The sequence below is a fragment of the Dendrobium catenatum genome, unplaced genomic scaffold (genome assembly GCF_001605985.2).
Source record: "Dendrobium catenatum unplaced genomic scaffold, ASM160598v2 fragScaff_scaffold_1413, whole genome shotgun sequence".
In the NCBI taxonomy this organism is placed as follows: Eukaryota; Viridiplantae; Streptophyta; class Magnoliopsida; order Asparagales; family Orchidaceae; genus Dendrobium; species Dendrobium catenatum.
The window spans coordinates 331,892-346,150 of NW_021319875.1; the positions used below are offsets into that span (position 1 = coordinate 331,892).

At 34.2% G+C, this 14,259-nt stretch overlaps 1 protein-coding gene across 1 annotated transcript in view; it reads right to left on the reverse strand.

Moving 5' to 3' along the window:
- Positions 1 to 997: 997 nt before the first annotated feature.
- The window catches only part of LOC110094893, a 43,692-nt gene continuing 30,430 nt past the window's right edge, over positions 998 to 14,259 (reverse strand). Inside the window, exons 11-12 of the mRNA XM_020820232.2 lie at positions 2,707 to 2,937; positions 998 to 1,696 (exon numbers count right to left, since the gene is read on the reverse strand). Coding sequence (XP_020675891.1) covers positions 1,448 to 1,696; positions 2,707 to 2,937 — 480 coding nt within the window. The 3' untranslated portion in view covers positions 998 to 1,447. The remainder of the gene's footprint in view (positions 1,697 to 2,706; positions 2,938 to 14,259) is intronic.

Here is a 14,259-nt window from a genome sequence, read left to right on the forward strand (position 1 = left end):
TCATTGGATGTTTCTGATGTTCTAATTCTCTATGTGGAGGTAGAGAAAATTCTAAATGATATTGATTTGGATGAAGATTTGTCAACTCAAATACGCGATTAGTCGTGCTCGATCATGTGCATGAGATGCATGATGCTGTTGAGATGACATTCACAATACCTAATGCACATCTTGGATATGTTAGTTGTGAATGAAATTATAATATTTTTTAAAGTAAGTTCTTATTCATTGTGTCTAATATTACATAAGTTGATTATGAGAATGAAGAGTTGATGATATCTTTCATGATTATGCTGTTACAAATTTTGGTGTTAAGCCAAATATCAATGATATTATTCGTGACTATTATATAAGAAATAAAAATACAAAAGAGGGCATAACATATAATAATGAACATGCTGAGATTCCCAAGATTACACATCAATGGAATGCAAAGGTTGCAACTGATAGTAATAATGTTTTCAGCATTACGGATTTTGAATTTATCATTCCAAATGAATTGATAGAGCATGTGTTTCTGCCGAAAATCTGAACTACAATTTGCCTTGCACAGCAGAGATATAGCACTTGCCTTTGATGGGTTGTGCTTAATTCTAAGCATAATAGAGATATAGCACTTGCCTTTGATGGGTTGTGCTTAATTCTAAGCATAATGCGTTGCTTCATATTTGACGACTCCCATATATCTTGATGCATATAAGATAAAATGAATCAATGAAAAAGTGAAGTGACTTAATTCTTGTGCCTTTGATTATTGGATTCTAAAGAAAAACTAGATATTTAGACAATTTTTCTAAATTTGGAAAATGCCTGCAAACAATTATGATTAGAACACAGCAATTTGCTGAACAAAAAAGCTCTTTGACCTTGAACTTATGCAACAAACAGCATAAACCTTAACATCAGAGACTTTTCTCAACTTTCCGTAATGGAGCAAGTTAGTAAGATATATTTAATAGTACTACACAAACATGGGAAGATGGGATTAAAAAGAGCATTATAAAAACCAATTGACAATGGCCATTTTATAAGAATTAACACATTTATGTTCCCATAAATTGATTAACCAAAAACTTTATCTTGCATTTGGAACATAGAAGCCCCTAAAAAGGGAACTTTACTGTTTGGGCACAATGCTTTTGGCTTCCAAATTGCAATCTGAATAATTGTACAATGGTGTGGAGATCAGTGGGAGATTCGTGAATCAGAATTTGGAAAGAAAAAAAAAAAAAGAGAATTAAACAAGCCTTCTCATTTCCCACTATAACTTTCCGTGTAAATTTGGCCTTTCTGCCCCTGCCATGATGCTCAAATCTAGTAATTTTCTTTCTCTTGATCCAGAAGAGACATCTCAGAAGCGCAAGGAGGAAGCTGAAGATCTTTCTTGAGGTAGAGAAGATCAGCAACTGATGCATAGAAAGAAGAAACTTGTTCTCAAAACAATGGTTCAACCATTTGGCTGAGGCGGCTGATCATTTGCTGGAACTTGTTGAATGCTTTCGAAACCAATTGGAGATTGAAGTGGATTCCAGCGATCAAAGACAATTCGTCCTCCACGACCTATCCTGCCATGGAATCGACAGGTTGGCTTTGAACCATTTTCAACTGGGGAAGAAGATGGTGGAACAATCCCTGCAGCAGCCAATTTATCTGGATCTAAAGGTCTTGTGAATAGCAGAACTGGTTCATGTGCGTCCTGTGTCATGCAATATTCAAACCACATTACTGTTCATGTACATTGATTCATGACTTAGGGTTTGTTTGGGACGTCTTTCTTATTGCTTCTTAAAGCAGCTTTCTAGTACAAAAATTTTAATTTTTGTACTAAAAAATTATTTTAAGAAGCAGCAAAAAAGCCGCCCCAAACGAAGTCATAAATGAAGCTTTACACAAACATTTCAATGGAAAATATTCAAACCACATTACTAGTAAGTATCGTTGATACATCTACAATGTTATCATTCTTCATACAATTTTTTCTTTACTAGATTAAGAATTTTTACTTATGCACTGTCGCAAAATTATATAATTATAGGTATAAAACTAAATTCTCTATGATAGCTAGCATAGCTTACCAAAATATTTTTTTAACCCTTAACACACCACCTTAGTTGATGATACTAATCTAGAAATATTGCATTTACAGATAACAATGTTCTGTAAAAATCTTTGAAAGATATAAATTCATATGAACTTTTTTCATTTTACTTTAGATCATAAGATAATCAATCTTAATGAATGAATTTATGTTCTCATGCTAATTTATTGTAAATAATGATTAAAATATATAATTAGTAGTTCAAATGTCAGAAAAATAAAATAAATTGATCAGCTTTTCACATCAATAAACTTTTAAATTTTTAAAAATATTTAAAAAAAAAATAAACTATAATGTGAAGCAGATGTTATAAAATAAACAAGATTTTCCTATGATGAAGATTTATAACAAAATGATTAAATGGAAGGGACCTGTCTAAGCTTTGGGTTTTCATTAAGGGACTTGTAAAATTATGCTATCCCTTATCAAATCCAAAAGCTCAGACATATTGGTTATTTAATCAGTATGTATTATAAATTGGCAAGTAAAACTAGTCCTATTTATTTTACATAATTTTCTACGTGATATAATTTATTTGTCGTAAATCAAAAACTTAAAAATATTTTAATTTTAGTCATATTTAAAAAAAAAATTCAAAGATCACATACCCTCCTGTAAGACCATCTGTGTGGCAATGCCCTTCCCCGTTTCATGTGACTCCTAGGAATCACTAAAATCTTGGGCTCCGCAAATGGTGAACTTCGTGCTGCTCTCACTCGTGGACGGCCTGTTCTGGCATCATCTGATTCTATAAAATCATCCTCACTTGAGCCAAATTTTTGTGAATTTGACTGAAAACCAATCATTGCCATTCCATCATCGACAAGTTGTGCCTCATTCTGAAAAGTAAAAGAGTCAGAAATAAAATGGAACAAAAACATTGTAACCAAAAAATTCAACAATAATAATAAAACATAGGGTCAGTGTAAGGCAACTTTTTTCATAGCATTATTTTTCAATAAAATGACATAATTTTATTTGGCTACAACTTTTTTTACTACTTACCAAAAATTTATTTGGTGAAAAATAGGGTGCACATATACAAATAAGACCACCTAGACACCAAATACATTTATTAGAAAATATGGGACACATACACACATTGAACACTACTTCAAAATTAAAAATAATACAAAAAAAAGAATATTAAAAACAACAAAAAAACACAAGACATTTAATTATAGCAATAACCTTAAGAAGATGAAGAGTCCAGCGAAACCAAAACCAACAATAGAACTTCAAAAATAATTTTTTTTAACATCACTTGTAAAAATTCTACCAAGGGTAAGAGAATAGTGATGTATTCACTAAATGTTAGTTGCTAAAGTGAGGAGGGTGAGCTTGAGCTTTGGTGATGAGAGAGAGGACATCGACTCAAGCTTGGGCTGGAGAGAGAAGATGGAGAGTGCAAAGGGCTTTGGCATCGAAAGGGGAACGGGCGTCGATGTCAGTAAGAGGGGAGAGGGGAAATACAAATGCCAAAAACATAAAACCCTAGTTGTGAGTGGGAAATTGTCGAGTAACATTCGTGAGTCCAAAACTGAAAAAATGGAAAGCAAATTTAGGTCTATATTAAGTAAAAAAAATGAAGCCTATATATAAAATTATAATTATGTTATTTAGGTCACATGTGTCAGATACGCATGTCCATTTCATTTTAAAAAGTATTTAACGAAAACATGTTCGCCATGTGTCAGTGCATGCAAACACTGCATATCTCAAGTTTTGGTGCATCATAGGATAACATGCAACTTTTATACATTCTAGAGTCATTTTTACGAGAAAGTTATACAACTTTCTCCAAGGAGAAATAATTCATAATACCCACAACTTTGTTGAAAATTGGTTTTTTCTACAATAATTCTACAAGATAAGCCACCACAACTAAAATGAATAAGCAGACATGAAGAAAAACATTGATTTTTCTCAGCCTAGGAGCAAAGTGATCAATCTCCGCTCATCCTCCCATCCATAATTCATTGTTATAAATTTCAAATATGAGATCAAAATTATTCATTATCTTTAATAATGTTAAAGAAAGACAATAAAATAAACATCAAGTCTTTATCCCACTACGTGGGGTTGGCTACATTAATCTTTTTTTTTGCATTATTTCCTATTAAGAGTAAATTCTCATTTAAATCTAATAAGGAAATAACATTTCTAATACTTTCTAATCGAGTCTTTTTTAGGTCTACCTCTACAATTCCTAACATAGGCTAGATCTAATACATATACTATCCTAACTGAGTCATCGGAAGGCTGACATTTAATGTGACAAAACCATCTAAGGCCAATCTTTTTAATCTTATCTGCCACGGGAGCTACTCTAACCTTTTCACGTATATACTCGTTTCACATTTTATCACTAAGAATAAAGCACTTCGTTTGGGACTTTATCATATGTTTTCACTAAGCAATAAATATCATATATAGATCCTTCTTATTCTCGCTATAATGCTCCATCAAACCTCTCAATAAATGTATGCTACCATAGTAGACTTACCTGGCATGAATCCAAACTGATTTAGAGAACATTAGAGGCACATTGTAAATTATGCTCAGTTACTCTCTCCCATAGTTTTAATATATGACACATTAACTTAATTTCTCTATAATTTGCAAAGTGCATCACCTTTATTCTTAAAAATAGGAAACACACTCCATCTATACTCATCTGACATCTTTTTAGCCTTCAAGATACTATTAAAAAGTTTAGTAAGAAAAAAAATTCCTTCATCTCCTAAGCATTTTCACACCTCTTAGAATATCAGGTCTAACTATTTTTTCCACTTTTTATTTTCTTCATATCTAATAATCTTAAAACAAGAGAAATAAAAAATTTCAAAAATTTTATAGATTGTCTGGCCATCAAATGGATTTATAAAAAATTTCTCAAGAATGGATTTGATTGTACAAAAATAAATAAATAAATATGATTTTCACTATTATACATTTTAAAATGTCATGCAATTAAACATGATTTGTCGATAATATTTAAATGTTTGATGGTTTTAGCTAGTAGTGAATGTATGAGAAAAAAAAAGCCTTTTAAGTAAGCTTTTATTCATCTCATCGATGTTTATTTTTTTGGATGATTGATAAATGATCAAACCGTTTTAAAAATCACACAAACTTAAACAATAAGAAAATTTCAAGTCATGGTTCTCCATCAACAATGCGATCTTCAGTTTGAAAGTCTAAATAAAGATATAAAATTTTCAAGAATTAGAAGAATAATCATTCTAAAATGTTAGGCTTGGTTTTAAAGTAATAGTGTCGCAAATATTTTATTCGAAAAAAAAAAAGACAGCATATTTTATGCAAGAATTGATTCTAAATTATTAGACAAATGTTACTAAAGGAATAATCATTCTAAAATGCAAGAATTGGAGAAAAATCTATAAGGAAATTATCATTAGTACTCCTAAGCCCAATTGAGAAAGATTGATGATTTATTTTATAGTGCCTTCATTGTCGGCCGTCTTTTATTGTTGCTATTACTCTTAAACCATAGCAGCCTTCATTGCTGCCCTGCACCTTGCTGGCTTGATTAATATAGCATTCATCGCTATCCTTTGCCACCAAAATGTCTGAAGCTAATTCCTACCAAAGCTTTATGGAAGACTTTATGATGCACTAAGAAAAAGGAGATCTCTAAAATATGCAACCTCCTATCCCTTAAATGGGAAGAATTACTTGAATTGGTCTCAATTTGTGAAGACCTAATTGAAAGGGACAAGAAAAATGAATCACCTTCTTGGGGTATGACCAAAGGTAGATCCTAATTTTTGGGCATGGGATAGAGCAAACTCCATGATCATGTTATAGCTGTGAAATTCCATGACTCCAGAAATGAACGATACTATCATGTTCCTATCTATTGTAAAAGACATATGGGATGCCACTAGTCAAACCTTCTCAAAAGCTTGGAATGCTGCACAAATCTTCAAAATTAATGTTAGGGTGGAAAGCACAAAATAAGCAGATCGTGACTAAATATGCCACTCTCCTTCAAAGCTTGTGGAAAGAATTTAGTCACTATAGATGCATAGAGACCAAGTGTCCAGAAGTATAACTTTCTTGCAGGATTAAATACGGAGTTTGACTATGTTAGAGTTCAGATTTTTGGCAAAGATGAGACAATCTCACTAAATGAGTCCATTTCTCTCATTCGTGCTGAGGAAAGCCAACAAGAGGCAATGTTGGAACCAAATGTTGGTAAAGGTTCAACAATATTGACAACCAAAGAGGCGTCGTGAAAGGAAAAAATGTAATGATTTTTTAAATTCTAAAGACAAAGACTCACTTTAATGCAACTATTGTAATAAATCACGACACATAAATCAGAGACGTTGGAAGTTACAGGAAAAACCCCCAAGTAATGAGTGGAATCAAAGAAGTAAACAAAAGTGAACATCATAAGCAAACACTACAACAAATCAGCTTAAGCCAACAATGCAGTCCAGCTTCAGAGAGCTCAACAAAGAAGATATTGATAAGCTAAAATAATTCCTGGTATCTTTTGAAAAATTACCTGCATCTTCTTCTCTTGCACTTTTAATATCCATTAGATTAAATACCTCTAGAAATCATTTGAAAGGTGTATGGATCATTAACTCAAGAGCCACATATCATATGACACACTCCACTACCCACTTCATAAACTACACTCCTTTCCCGAGTGATAAGAAAATAATCACTATTGATGGTTATCTTATCACAATAGTAGGCCAATGAGACATACCCTTATCTCCATCTCTCACTTTAAAAAATGTACTCTACATATCTAAATTATCCACAAATTTAATCTCCATACAAAAATTTACTAGTGATCATAATTGACAAGTCTTCTTTAACCCTACTTGTTGCTTATTTCAAGACCAGGGATTGAGGAAGAAGATTGAACTTGCTAAGGAGAGAGATGGATTGTACCACCTGGAAGAGCTGAACAAATCCATTATTATTAATAATGGCTATTTTATTTTATCCCTATTTAATAAAAAAATTATACAAAATTTTTTTTATAAGTTGGAAAATAAATCTTTTCGTTGTGAAACCTATGAATTAGCCAAGCATAAACAAGTTACTTTTCCAAACAAAAATAAGAGATTTCATACCCCCTTCTACTTTAGTCATAGTAATATCCGAGGACCCTAAAAAATTCCTAAAATTTCAGGGGCCAGATGATTTGTATCCTTCATTGATGACTCACTCGAGTCTCTTGGATCTCTCCTTAAAAACAAATCTATTGTTAGCACTATCCTCCCCATTTTTCTCACCATGATCCAGAACTAATTCGAGATAAAAAATAATAAAATTTTGTTTCTATAATGTCAAATATTACTTTAACCAAACTCTATCCTCCTCTCAAAAGGAAGGTATCATTTATGAGTTTTCTTGCATTCATACCCCACAACAAAATGGAGTTGCAGCAAGAAAAAATGGCCACCTTCTTGCCACCACCAGTGCACTTTTATTCCACCACAATGTACCCAAATCCAATTGAGGGGAAGCCCTTCTGACTGTCATATATCTCATAAACCAACTACCTTCAACAACCTTGGGACTAAAAATACTAATGAATATTCTACTCTCTTCTTACCATAAATTCTGAACCCATAATAGCCTCAAACCTAGAATCTTTGGGTGCAATTTCTATGTTCACATGCATAATCAAAATAGTGAAAACTTAGATCCCAGAGAACTCAAATGTATCTTTGTCGAATATTCATTCATCAAGAGAGGTTATAAGTGTTATCACCCCTCCATCAAGAAAATTCTTCCACCTGTTGACGTTACTTTTGATGAACAAACATGCTATTTCACCAAACCTCATCTTCAAGGGAAGACTGAAACTGAGGAAGCTAAAGAAAGTGAGCTTGCCCCTCTTGACCTTCCAGCTCCACCTCAAACCAATCAACCAAAACCTAAAATCAAAGCCAAAAAAATCAAGGATAAAGCTATTATGGATAACATGAGGTTTGGAAAAGTATATTCCAAGCGTACAACTCCAAACTATGCTCCAGAGCAGATCTAAAAATCTGAACCATCTCTTGAAATTGAGGTAAACACAAGTTCACCAAAAAAACCTCTCACGTATGACGTATCCCATAACCAACTTTGTATTCTCAACTTCACACAAAAATTTTCTAGTCACACTGAATGATATTCATACTCGTAATAATATTTCTAAGGCCTAATCTAATGAAAATTGAATAAGTGTCATAAAAAAAATGAAATGCATGCCTCATAGAAGAACAATACGTGGGAGATGACCGAACTACCAATAGGCAAAATAACCATTCAGCTGCAAATGGGAGTTCTATGTGAAATATAAAGTTGATGGTACACTGGAAATGTATAATGAAAGATTGGTAGCAAAAGGTTACACTAAGACTTATGGCATTGACTACCGGAAAATTTTTGCACCTGTGGCTAAGATGAACATCGCGAGGATCCTGCTCTAACAAGCAGCTAATTATAATTGGCATCTGGAATAACTGGATGTCAAAAATGCATTCCTACACGGGAACGCGGAGGAAGAAATATTTATGGAGATTCAATCAGGATTAAAGGAAAAATCTGGAGGTGATCAAATGTGTAGGTTAAAAAAGCTCTATATGGGCTAAAGCAGCCACCTAAAGCTTAGTTTGGAAGATTCTTAAAAATTCTACTACTCGATGGATATCGACAAAGCCAAGGGGACCATATATTATTTTTCAAGCACTTAGCCTCATGGGAAGTCACGGTTTTATTAGTTTATGTGAATGATGTCATCTTGATTGAAAATAATGAAAAGGAGAAATGATTGTATGAAAATGTCTTGCCTAAGAGTTTGAAATCAAATAACTTGGTAGATTAAAATATTTTCTTCGAATTGAAGCGGCCCATTCAAGAAGAGGAATCTTCATTTCACAACAGAAATACATTAATGATTTTCTTAAAGAGATAAGTAAACTAGCATGTAAACCAACACTAATACCAGTAGAATCAAATATCAAATTGGGGGAAGCTAAAGAATATTCAGACGTAGATAAGGGAGCTTACCAGAGACTTGTAAGAAAAATGATCCATGTTTCCCACACCAGACCAGATATAGCCTATGATGTTAGCATGGTCAACAAGTTCATACAAAATCCAAAGCATACTCACATGCAAGTTATAGACAAAATATTGCACTACCGTAAAGGGAATCCAGGTAAAAGAATTCTCTTCAAAAGAAACTGTGGAATAATCCCAAAAGCATATACTGACACAGGATCACCAGTAGATAGAACATCTACCTCGAGATGCTGCACATTTCTTGGAAGAAATCTTATTACATGGATGAGCAAGAAATAGAGTGTAGTGGCAAGGTTTGGTGCAAAAGCTGAGTATAGCTATGGCCATGGGCATATGTGAGCTACTATAGATCAAGATGATTCTAAAAGACCTAAGGATCAAGTGAGAAGGACCCATGTAGCTACACTATGACAACAAATCAACAATCAACATAACTCACAATCAAGTTCAACATTACAGAACCAAGCATATAAAAGTGAACAGACATTTCATAAAGAAAAAATTAGATATTGATTTTATATGTATCTACAATGTCTCATCAAAAGATCAACTTGCAAACATTATGACCAGGAACTCGATAACTCTACCTTTCTGGGACTGATTATCAAGTTGGGAATAACAGATCTATATTCCCCAATTTGAGAGGGATGGGGTGTTAAATCTCAATCGTCCCTAAATACTTAATCCCACGTCCAAGATGGGGATTCGTTGGAGGCTCACCTGTCACCTGAATCACGTCGATCTCTGTTAAATACCAGTCATCCCTTGACATTTGATCTCACGACAGCTAGGATAGGAATCCATGGGAGGCTCCCCGGGATCACACTGATCTCCTTCCATATTTGGGTGGTTGATTTAGGAAAAATTATACTAGGACAATTATACATGATTTTGTAATTATTTATTTCTTTATCAGATATCTTGTATAGATCTATAAATAGGAATAATTTTGTGCGATAAAATTAAGCCTTTTCTCTCTCCAATTCTCTGAATTTAACAATTATTAATGAAGATATTATGAATGTGATTGTGGGTTGTACTCATTTAAATTAAAAATAGTTCAAAATTTTGATAAGAGATGAGGCAAACAACTTATGTTTGAAGAGGTAGATTCTATATACCACTCCTTTTTCATTTTTTTTATGCAAATAGAGAAAGAACTTGATTTGCTAATGCACCATAGTTTGAGCCTATTGCATCGAACGCCATTGTTATAAAATGGGCTGCACATTCAGAGAAACCTTCTTTTGAGCCTAAATCAACTATTAAGACCTAGGGTCGAATGAAAAACTTGTGGTAAAGTATACATGTGAACGAGTAGTTTTTGGTAGGGATAAGTAAACCTATGAATTATAATAGGATGAGCTAAAAGAGTATTTATGGTGGGAATGAGACAGGTTAGAAAAGTATAATTCTGAGAAGCTAAGCCTAATTTTAGAACATACGAGTTTTGTTGATGATTGATTCATGGTCGACATGCAATCATTAAATTTGAATCCAAATATGAAGTTTGACAACAATAAGACACCAACAAGTGTCACTTCACATTCTAACCAACTAGAGAAGCAAGAGTTCAGTAGGATGTCATTTATGAAACGCCCAAACATAAACCTAATAATGATGAGGGGGCAAAAGTTGCTAGAAATTAAGAGATTTATCACAACCTAAAATAATTATGATGAAAATTGAGCATGGTTCTACTAAGTTTAAAAATAGCATTACATATTTAAGAAAGAATTTTTATGGACCTTTACCGAAAGAGCTGAGAATAGTTGATGTTAAAGGGTTTTTTAAATTCCGAACCTATAATAGCCTCACACCTAGAATCTTTGTTCTTTTTTTTTTCTCCCTTCTTGTTAAGATTCTTCATTCTCTTCATTATCATGGAGTTTTTAAATTCTCTTTCAAGGAATTAACCATCATGAATGGTGAAAATCAGACTTAAGGAGAACTCCATGAGCTACAAGCCTCATACTGCATGAGTGGGAAATAGAGAAAATGATCAAAATAGTCTCTTGACTCTTCAAGAAAGACAAAAATAGTTTCCAATTATATTAAAGGATCATTTTGGTCCCTCAACTCCTTAAAGAAGAACCATGAGATTATTTTGATTCATTTTTTCAAACTTGAATATCGGGATCAAGTATCATTCAGTTTTTCACTAAAGAAAGTAATAGATCGACTCTCTTAACTAAGGACAGCTCCTATGCCGGCATGGGAAGCATCACTGTCTACTTCAAACATCTTGTCAAAATCAGGTAACCTAAGAATAGGTGTTTGACTCATTTTTGTCTTAATCCAATGAAATGTTTTTCAGCTTCAAGGGTCTACCTAAAAATTTTCTTTTTAAGACAATCAATGATGGGTGAAATCAAAGTACTGAAACTTTTTATGAATCTTAGGTAAAAAGAGGCTAATCCATGAAATCCCCTCACTTAACTAATTGTTTTCGGAGTTGGCCAGCTTTGGATTACTTCAATTGTAATAGGGTCCACTTTAATGTCATCATCAGAGACAACATATCCAAGGAAAGTCAAACTAGGAGACATGAAAGAGCACTTTTTTAAGTTGATGTATAAGCATTGTTCTCTTAAAGTTTGAAGGACGTGTCTCACATGTTCAAGATGATCATTGGAACAAGTGCTATAAATCAGTATGTCATCAAAATAAACCACAACAAATTTTTCAATAAAGGGAAGTAGGATATGATTCATGGAACGCATAAATGTGCTAGGAGCATTTGATAGTCCAAAGGGCATAACTAGCCATTCGTAGAGTCCGTCCTTTGTTTTAAAGGTTGTTTTCCACTCATCATCGGGTCATATTCGGATTTGGTGATATTCACTTCTCAAGTCAATCTTAGAGAAAATTTTAGCACCACTAAGCATGTCTAGCATATCGTCAAGTCTTTGAGATAGGAAACATATACTTGATGGTTGTCTTGTTTATAGCTCGACTATTAACACACATCCTCCAAGTTCCATCTTTTTTGGGGTTAAGTAGGGTTGGGACAACACATTGACTCATGCTTTCTCTAATTAATCCTTTAGTTAAGAGTTCAGTTGCTTGTTTGTGGAGTTTTTCATGTTCAGTAGGACTCATATGATAGTGAGGGAGGTGTGGTAAATTTGCCCTGGGTATAAGATCAATATGGTGTTAGATATCTCTTAGAGGAGGCAAGGAATCAGGTAGTTCTTCAGAAGTTATGTCTTTAAATTTGTTGATTAAAGGTTGAATTTCTTCATGAAATTTTTTGTTTACTTTAGTCTCTTTTCCTACCACAAGATAAATCACTTCAGTGTCTTTGAGTTCATTTGTATTGAGAAGCAATTCAGGATTGGGTGACTTTGAAGTTGTTTGGACCAACTATTAAAAAAGCAGACGAGGCGTCCCCGCATCGAGTCGCGCCTCAAGTCGAGGCGGAAGTCAAGCGTATTGGGGCTTACGCCTCGAACCATCCAGCGAAGCCTACGATTTTTTGCACGAGGCGTACGCATCAGAGCGTAACGCCTCGAGGCAGTACGAGGCACCGCCTTCGGTATATATGTAAATACGACGCAGCCCATTCGTGTTCGTGTATTCCCGTACAGGATTAGGGCTTCCTGTGAGAATTGAAAGGCGAACTGGAGGCGAAGCCGTGAGGGAAAGAGACGAAGCCATAAGGGTAGGAGATGAAGCCGTGAGTGCAGGAGACGAAGTCGAAAGGAGACGACGCAAGAAACGAAGCCGAAAGCAATAACGGTTTCGAAAGCAGAAAACGAAGCTGAAGTTGTGAGTGTAGGAAACGTTCAGGCCTCAGTTAGGTCGGAAGAGCAGGTTAGTTGTGTTGTGGGCCTTGACTTTGACGTGCAGTAACGAAAGCTTGAATAACTCCTGATTCGGCTTTCTTTCATTCATCCGCTCATTGCATTGTTTAAATTTAGGCCCGCCAGAGTATTAGTCAATTTTTTCATTTGTTGTTGTACGTTAGTCATTTGTTGCATAATCATTTGTTGTCAATCTGCTCGTTGATTATTTTGATTATTCATTATTTTTAAATAAAAAAAGCGAGACTCACACAACAACTCACTCTGATACCAAATTGGTGTAACCTAAGTTCCATAACCAAATAAAAGAACACTAGGATAAACAGGACACCTCCTTCTGTAAACAAAAGCCAACAACAACAGAAAGAAAACTTAATAGAAACAGATATAAGAGTACAAGAAAACTTAGCAAAAACAAACTAATGTATAAAATAAACTACCCTAAGAACAACCTTAAAAAAAAAGTTCACCTCACATGCAAATCTGAAAATTAGGAATTGGTGGTCTAAGGAAAATTAAAACCAGTGGTTTGCCGCAAAAATCTTGATCCAACACCGGTCGGCACTACTCCGAAAAATACCGATAAACCGGCCCAACAACACACTACATTCACTATATTTGGAGAAAGACACAATTGGAAGGGATGAAATAGATAGAAGACTAGAAGAAGAATTAGGTAGAAGAAGATGGCAGCTCTCAAGCTAGAAAGAAAAACCCTCAGGTTTAAAGAAGATTTCAGCCAACAACCTACACCCCCAACCAGCAGCAAACAACCCCCATTTATAGGAGAAAATGAACCCAATCAACCTCATAAATGTGCCGCCCCCAAGCAGCCAATAGGAGCTAACACAACATAGAAAATAGCAAAGGGAGGGGAATGGACAACACAGGAAACCAACAGCCAAAATATTCAAACAGAGATCCAAAATCTGCATTGGAACCCAACATAAATTCTAATAGCCGCCAAACACCAAATAGCCAGGGATAAAGAGAAATGGGCCAAGCCCAATAAGGAAATATTAGCCCATAAATAAATGCCCACTTAGCCAAAATAAAGCAAGCAAATAAAATCATCATGAGTGGAAAAACCAAAGGAGAGAAATTACCTAAGAGAACCAAACTAGCATGTTCATCGATTGTCTTCCATCATAGGGTATATAAAAGAAAAAAAAATTACATAATATTCAAAAGGTAAGAAATACAAAATGAAAATCATTGATTGCATCAGGCTTGTATTGAAAGCACTCCAAAGTAGTGAATGAGAAGAGAAAATCTGCCAAGAGACTGAGT